The sequence below is a fragment of the Odontesthes bonariensis genome, chromosome 4 (genome assembly GCF_027942865.1).
Source record: "Odontesthes bonariensis isolate fOdoBon6 chromosome 4, fOdoBon6.hap1, whole genome shotgun sequence".
NCBI lineage: Eukaryota > Metazoa > Chordata > Actinopteri > Atheriniformes > Atherinopsidae > Odontesthes > Odontesthes bonariensis.
This window is the reverse complement of record NC_134509.1, coordinates 13,044,859-13,053,277: the sequence shown is the minus strand read 5'-3', so window position 1 is coordinate 13,053,277 and position 8,419 is coordinate 13,044,859. Positions and strand designations below refer to the sequence as shown.

Sequence of the window (8,419 nt, the reverse complement as noted above, 5' to 3'; positions counted from 1 at the left end):
GGCTATCACCTCAAAGAAATGCCTTTTTTTTTATGAGTTCCTCTCTGAGCCTGGCTCTCTAATTTATCTCTAAGAGAAGAGACATGATAAGGCAGATAGGATACCAAGCATTGGTTTCACTGCACACTTAGGCCCCATGTCAAGCTGACCTCCCAGTCAACAAGCACATACCAAGAGGGAACAAGAGACAATAGTTTACTTTTAACTACACATGTTTAGTATGTAAATTGAATAATAACATAAGAAGAAAATATCCACCATAACTGCTATTAGTTTAGCAAAATAACATATGAAAAAATTATGTTCATGCTGAATCACCTTGACTTTATTTTACAATGCAAAAGGTCTCCATGTGTAAAACATAAAATGTTGAATATGCGCATTACGCAGTTTATAATTAGGACTTGTAATGAGTCATTTAGAAAACAGAACAGTGGTGGATAATTATTACGTTTACATTGATTTTGCTTTAGTTTTTTTTTCCATTTTGTGCAACTTATCCTCTGACTGTACCATGATCGTAAAGGTAATTATGGTACCCAAATATTAGAGAAATATAAGCAAATGTTTTCGTTTCATCTTAACATTCAATTCAATCTGTTCAATTCGAATGAACTCTTAGCATAAAACAACTGAAACTCAACCAACTCCATGCATTCGTCAATTTCTTTCTTTCTGTTGTATGTGATGTTGTCTTACTTTTAGGTGCATAAGATCAGGTGCAATCACATTTCCACTTAATTTCACCAAAGGAGAATACACAAGAATCCATATTACACAACACTAGTCAGATCTCAAGCAAGATGTCACACTGAAAGGAAATTCTGTCCTCTCTAACAGTATGTTTGACAAAAAAGTGGCAAATGATGATGTCGAGTCGGTGTATCAGAAGCATTGGGAGGATTTTATATTATCTTTTGAATCTGTAGTTTATAGTGTTTTTAGATTGCAGTGCCTTGTACAAAATGTAGTTAGAAACTGCAGTGGCAAAAAGTACGTTGTCATGACAATATGGTTATATGGAAAAAAAGTAAAAACATGATTTTGGTGTCTGTAGATTTTGTAATTCCTAATTGCTCTGGCCTAATTTTATGGTCGCTCCATCATTGTTTCATTCTGCTATATCTTTTATCTCCCCCACAGTATTTAATTTGTACTCAAGTAAAACCCCTCTCCAAACAGAGGTAGTTTATGGCTTCACTACTTCTCAGTCACACATAATGCAGTATTGACATCCATCTCTGGGTGGTTTCACTGCCTTTTTAGTGTAGTTGGTGTAAAATTCTTAAAAAACTATGTTTCTGAGATGAGAGGATGTTTTGCCGGTTCATACATTTCAACAAATCATCATTGTAGATGTCCATTGGTTCTGGAAGGATACTCCCACAAAACCATGTGTATTTAAAGAGACAGAAACAGAGGTGTTGCACCAAGCCTGAAGATCTTCAGAGGAACTTCTTACTGTCATTAGCAGAGGTAAGAGAGATGCTTGCTATAAGGATTTCAGTGAGCTGTGATTGGACTGAAGCAGATGAGTGGAAAGAGAGACATTTAATTTGTAATTGTTAGACCATAAATTCTGTGGCTTTAAACATCTTGGTGGCCTAATCAGTGCTGTTAATGTGTATTTTTACTCCCCCCCCCCCCCCCCTTTTCAGGATTGATTAACTTTCAAGAGTGAAAATGGTGCATTACAAAGTGACTGTATTCACCTCCAAACGCCTCGCCTCCACCACTCTTAACAATGTCTTCATGAAGCTGGTGGGCACAGATGGGGAAAGTGTGCGCAAGCGGCTCAAAAGCTTGAAAGGGGCTGCAGCATTTGTCAAAGGAGCTGTAAGTCTGGAAGACCAAGCTCAATCTTTCAATGTTTCAGATGTTTCCTCAGTTTTGCCTCACATGAACAATCTCAGTCTCATGTTTAGCTTAGGATATGTGCAGAATGAGCAAAAATGACCTCCAAGAAAATCTTAGTTGTCACAGCTCAGCTCTCGCTTTTTAAGCACACTTGATGTCTCGGAGTGTTTTCTAACAATGCTTTCACTGTGTTAAGGTCACATCTTTTACTGTGTCCTGCCCCGCTTCCATTGGAAAACTGGTGCTGATTGAACTGGACAAACAGCCTCTCCTGCTGTTTCCAGAAGACTCTTGGTTTCCTGCCAAAGTGGAAGTGAAATCCCCTGAGGGACACACCTACAACTTTCCCATCTACCGCTGGATCACTGACAGTGAGGTGTACCGCTTCAGAGAGGGAACAGGTTTGTGAAACTGTTTCTGTCATAAAAAAGTATACACATTAAAAAAAGAGCAGGTTCTATAAATCAGATAAATTCATCTTAACACACTTGACTTACTGACAGTTTAAAACCTTGTTGTTCGTTTTTTTTCAGCCCTGAGAGTCTTTGAAGATGACCATCATCTTGGCAGATACAGTCGAGAACAAGAGCTTCAGGAGCGTAAAGAAGACTATCGGTGAGAGCTCAGAGCTTTTACACTTGTCAGTGTTATGCACCCAGAGACAAATAAGAACACAAACCTCCTCAGCCCTGGTTGGAGTAAATAAACTATCACATGACATTTTTAATCTGCCAGGATTTGTTTGAAACACATTCAAATATGTCTAAGAATTCAAGTGATTTATGATTGCAAACTCAAAAATTAAACAGCAGATACATTCTTTACTCTTCGCAGCTGGGATGTGTACGAGGAGGGAATACCCCATTACATGAAGGTAGATGACCCTCTTTTTCTGCCTTGTGAGGTCCGTTTTTCCTTCACCAAGACCACAGAGTTTTTTTACACTGCAGCCACAGGGTGAAGTCATTATATTCTCTCCTATATTTTTCTACTTATTCATCTTTTTACTTACCTATATATTATTGTGTCACATCAAAGTCACTGTTTTTCTTTTTCTCATTTTTCCAGACTGACAGAGCTGAAGCTGAAGGGTTTGGCTGATTGTAAGAAGAGTTGGACCAATATTGATGACATTGATCGGGTGTTTTGCTGCAAGCAGACTGACATATCAGGTACATTATAATTCCTGCAGTTTATTTAACTGTATGTAAGTACAAACCGATCAGCCCGTATATTAAAACCATTGAGGTGAAGACCACTGAATAACTTGTTAGAAGTTATTAAGGGGTGAGTTTTACGGGCCAGGAAGGGAATTATAGAATTGAAATATTGAAAGCGGAAGGAATGTACTTAAACATTCTTTTTGCCAGATTTATAAAGCTGTGCAGCAACAATTAGATACTGTTACAAAGACTAAACACAAAAAACAAAATTATAAAAGAAATGTATACAAAGAAACCATGTTATGTTATGTTATTGTCTTTTTTTTTTACAAGATTTTGTTGCCTTATTTCATATAAACTGTTGCGAGAACGAGCATGTCTGGAGAATATGTGAGGTGTGAACACTAACTGCACATCCTTCCTTTACAAGTACCAGTATATGTGCAGGAAAAGGCACAAGTATAGATTTTTTGTGTAGGCATGATTCATGCATGAGGCCCACAATCTTTTGGGGTGTTTTGGTAAGCAGTTTACACAGTACATTTCCCACTGCCTGTTCAAGATAGGACTAATGCGCCTTTGTCGTTGTTTTGTTTATAAGCTATGTAATTACTGATTAATTACCTCTTAGGTGAACAACAGATCTAAACTGGACCATTGAGCAGCGAAGTTAAGGTGGTCTGGCTTAAGCACAGGGGCCCTAGTCTGACCCTTACTGAAACAGCACTGCTGGCAGTCCTCTGTTTGGACGGGTGGTGTCGAGCAAGTGGTCAACCGCGCCCTTTTGGTGAAGTCAGCAGCTGCCAGTTTCTGTATGTTTGTACATTGGCTGAGAAGTTTGCCGCTGCAAAAAAAGGGGGTAATGTGTTTTCATACATTACCCCTTTTTATGAATGGTTATTCTTTTTTTCAATTGGTGACAGAGGTAAATAATCCAGTGTAATCCAGATAAATGTGTATAAACTCTCTAACATCCTGTTTTAGCTAAAGTGCTCGAGCAGGTTTTTGCTTTATGCAAACTAAAATGACATCTTATTCCTTTTGCAGACTATGTCCAAGAACATTGGAAGGAGGACGATTTATTTGGCTACCAGTTTCTAAATGGTCTCAATCCAATGTTGATCCAACGTTGTACAACCCTGCCCAGTAACTTTCCTGTCACTGATTGCATGGTCTTCCTCCATGGTCAGAGGAGTTTGGCTGATGAAATGAAGGTGATGCCTCATACTGAAATGCATTGGACTGGAACTTTCTTTGTATCTTGTTGATACTTTAGATGTGCGCTTTGCTAAATGAATGTGTTCACATTGTAAAATCCAGACGGTAAATATGTGAGACAGAGCATTTCTTAACTTTCCATGAAATTAAAACAGAAAGGCAACATATTCCTGTGTGACTACAAGCATATGGATGGAGTGAAAGCAAACACCATCAATGGAAAGCAGCAGTACTTGATGGCTCCACTCGTCCTGTTCCAAAAAACTCCCGATGATAAGCTGATGCCAATTGCTATCCAGGTGAGATTAACACTCAGATACAGTAAAGTAAAGCCTTTAGTGAAATTCAGATTTGTCATTATGAGAAATATTTTATAGACCATAAGATTTAAGTTTCCCAGCAAATCCATCTGCCAAATGTTGCCTTAACCGTTGGTAGGAACCGGTAGAAGCTACCATGGGGGGTTATAAAATGCAATGAGTATTAAAGGTTCATGATACAGGTCAGTTTAATTCATGAAGCACAACAACACAAACTTGTCTGAAAGGGCATTACCATCAGAACAAAAAATTATCATTCATTCTCTGCAGACATAGAATAGACATAAATGGCAATAGTGTAATTACACTCTCAGAGAACAAACTGAGATGAAGCAACATGTAAAGTTGTGTCACTGCAACTGCCATTCTGCTTTCCTCTTTCCAATTGTCAAACACCTGTAGCTTTACACACGCACACACACACACAATGATATGTGTAGGAAGTAGGACTGATGTCCTGAAGCTGACTCAGTGGAAATTCCTTAGAAGGGACGGAGACAGTACCAAACATAAGCTTAAAATAATAAAGGCAAACACACAACAAGCACAGGGAAATCTTCATCCTTTTTGATGACTATGCTGTATGTATGAATGACCCACATCTTCCCTCCTTCTCCTGCAGCTGAAGCAGAAACCAGCACGGGACAACCCGATCTTCTTCCCTACGGATTCTGAGTATGACTGGCTGCTGGCAAAGATTTTTGTGAGAAGTGCAGATTTCAGTGAACATCAGCTCAATGCTCACCTGCTGCGCACTCACCTGCTGGCTGAGGTCTTTGCAGTCTCACTGCTGCGCAACGTGCCCAGGGTGCACCCTCTCTACAAGGTAACTTATAGCTCTCCTACCGATGTGGAAGACACTTATTGTAAGTCGCTTTGGATAAAAGCGTCTGCAAAATGACCGTAATGTAATGTAACTGAAGATGATGAACCATCATGTCTCAGAATGCAAGTATTAGCAAATATTTCACACTGCTGCATGGTGTAGAAGCATGCAGACTTCAGTCAGGGTAAAAACACAGAGCACATGGAATAACAACTCACTGTGTTGCTAACAGAGTTCTCTTTTTCCTCAGCTTCTCATACCTCACACTCGCTACACTTTGCAGATCAACTTCTTGGCCCGAAGGTTGCTAATATCAAAGGATGGTGTTTTCACTCAGGTAGGAGATACTGACTAGACAATACTCAAAATTGTTTTTTGCTTTTTCATTATGATAGAAAGTATTTGTCTTTAACTGTAATGTGACTATTCTTTAGTTTTCAGCCTCTGGTGGAAAGGGTATGGTCACCATTCTGAGGAGATCATTGTCCTCAGTGACATACAGGTCCCTCTGTATCCCTGAGGACATTGCTGACCGTGGGCTGGAGGACGTGCCAAACTTCTACTACAGGGATGATGGACTCAGGCTTTGGGATATCATCCACAGGTACCACAGACATCTCCCATTTTGTGTTGCATATAGGACATGTATGATAGCAAAGACATATCATAGATACTTTATCATGCTAAATTTCCAAACATTCACAGGGATTAGTAATAAAATGTATAACTAACCCTTTATCTATAAATAAAGAAAAGAAAAAAATATATAGAATAGTGTGCTCTCACCACAGTGAATACAAGAACGATTTGATTCTGACCCAACACACTGTGAGCATCTGACTCCTCAGGCATATAATTGCATATAATTACAGTAAATATATTGAATACAGTTTAGAGTCATGATCAACTATAAAATATGATTGTAATTGCAGATGGTTATTTCTGTCTCTGACTGAAGTAGTCCTGAGTGAACATCATTAAACCTTAAGTTCATGTTGTTGTCTTGTTATGTTTATGTTCATATTTAATTATTTGTGCATTTACAGGAATCTAGCCTGATAAATGTATATTACACTCAATCCAGTATCTGTTTTGCATCTTACCCTGTATTATTTACTGTCATTCCTTTTCTATAACGTTCAACAAAAATAAAATGTAAAATATTTAAAATATTTGGTGATATGAAAAATTCTTAACACATTACTTATTAGTTAGACAATAATGGCATCTACCACAAATGTGAAATGTATTTTTCAAAATGTTTCCCGATCTCTCAAAGGTTTGTGAAGGGAATCCTCGGCTACTACTACAAGAATGATCGTGAAGTCCAACGTGACTCTGAACTACAGAAGTGGATTTCGGACATTTTTGAACATGGATTTCTTTCCAAAGAATGCACAGGTGGGTTTTTAAGAAAATCTTAAGCTTTGTTATAGTAACGATAATTTGTGAGTGTATTAAGAAATTAATACACTTTTAAACTATTTAAACTTCAGTTGAGCTGTTTGAATGTCGTTAAGTGATAAAGTTTATTCATTCTCATTTCCAGGAATTCCACAGAGATTTACCACTGTGGCTGAGCTCATACAGTTTGTTACCATGGTGATCTTCACTGGCTCAACCCAGCATGCTGCAGTGAACTCTGGACAGGTAAAGAAAAATGTTTTTTTATGAGACAAAAAAACATGCAATACCAGACTCTTATTCTGGGCTGATTTATAATGAGGATAATATTTTCTGTGATGTGAGTTTTTTGTGCCAACATGCAAGCAGTTTACAAGTAGCGATAAAACTGTATTGTTGATTAAGGTCAAGTGGAGATTCCATTTGTTTTGCAGGCAAGATGAAAAGTCAGTGCATCATGAAATAAGTTTATTGTCAGATTTCATCCTCTGTGAATCTTTAATTGTGCAAAATTTCACAGCAAATCATCCAGTAGTTGTTTCAACATTTCAGCTAAAAAGTAGGGCTGTCTCACCATGAGAGTGACTCTGCCATCTTTAAGGTCAACCACTTAAGTGACTGAGAGGAGGCTACTAAAGTTAAACATAGCCGACTGTTTGGACATTTAAGAGCAAAAACGGGTCAATAACACATGATATTACTTATTTATTTCCTGCAGTATGACTATGGTGGCTGGATGCCAAACAGCCCCATCTCTCTGCAACTTCCCCCACCAACCGTGAAGGGGAAAGCGACTGAAGCCACAATGTTCAGCACATTCCCAGATGTCAACACAACAGTTCAGGGCATGGCCACTATGTGGCTGCTCAGCCAGCAGTCCAGCGACTTCGTAAGTGTGCAAAACTTAGTCAAATTATACTGTAACATTTACTGTCTGTACAAGTTGTTTCAAGAAAACTAATAAGATAAAAGCTTTTTGAGCTGCTAAAAGTATACTGCTTACCTTTAACAGCTCTACATTATAATGCAAAGAGCCTGTTAGATACAGTTTATTATCAACTGTTTGGTAAATATTTTAATGTTTGTGACAAAAAAGAAAGAAATAAACATGTCACCCATCTCATCAGGTCCCTCTTGGCCATTACCCCGAAGACCACTTCAGTGAAGAGCGTCCCCTTCGGGTTATGAAGAACTTCCAAAAAGAGCTTAAGGGGTTAAGTGCAAATATCAAAACCAGAAACAAACATCTGGAAGTGCCATACACATACATGGATCCAGAGGAGGTAGAAAACAGTGTAGCTATATGAATACTAAAGATTGGAACCTCCACAACAGATTTTTTTGTTTAATCGTTGATCACTATTAGGTAGTTCACGAGTTGTTTGTGATCTGTGCCTTAAAAGCTATGTTCTAGTCTCCAGTAAGAGGTGGCTCCCACGGTCACAGAAAGAAACAAATTTGCACAAAACATAAATGTGAAAATTACTCTGCTTCTCTCTTGATTTGGAATTTCAGTAAACATTTCCTGAAATAACTTTATGGTCTCACACCCAGTTAAATATGTTTTACTATGTCAGAATTCACATGTTTGATTAAATAGTTTTGTGTCATTTCTGTGATTTTGTTTTTAT

General features: G+C 38.2%; 1 protein-coding gene across 1 annotated transcript; it reads left to right on the top strand.

The window, feature by feature from the left end:
- The first annotated feature begins 1,683 nt into the window (after positions 1 to 1,683).
- On the top strand, positions 1,684 to 8,095 carry LOC142379285 (arachidonate 12-lipoxygenase, 12R-type-like). Its single transcript, XM_075464418.1, has 14 exons — positions 1,684 to 1,836; positions 2,054 to 2,258; positions 2,391 to 2,472; positions 2,692 to 2,814; positions 2,926 to 3,029; positions 4,068 to 4,234; positions 4,394 to 4,537; positions 5,181 to 5,384; positions 5,635 to 5,721; positions 5,819 to 5,988; positions 6,664 to 6,785; positions 6,934 to 7,034; positions 7,507 to 7,677; positions 7,916 to 8,095. The coding sequence occupies exons 1-14, from the start codon at positions 1,684 to 1,686 to the stop codon at positions 8,093 to 8,095; spliced, it is 2,013 nt and encodes a 670-aa protein (XP_075320533.1).
- Positions 8,096 to 8,419: the final 324 nt, after the last annotated feature.

Excerpts from the sequence above, each read along its gene's own strand:
- LOC142379285 (XM_075464418.1), top strand. The coding sequence starts at position 1,684 with ATGGTGCATTACAAAGTGACTGTATTCACCTCCAAACGCCTCGCCTCC. Across the intron at positions 2,815-2,925 it reads TTTTACACTGCAGCCACAGG|ACTGACAGAGCTGAAGCTGA; the intron begins GTGAAGTCATTA and ends TCATTTTTCCAG. Across the intron at positions 7,678-7,915 it reads GCCAGCAGTCCAGCGACTTC|GTCCCTCTTGGCCATTACCC; the intron begins GTAAGTGTGCAA and ends CCATCTCATCAG.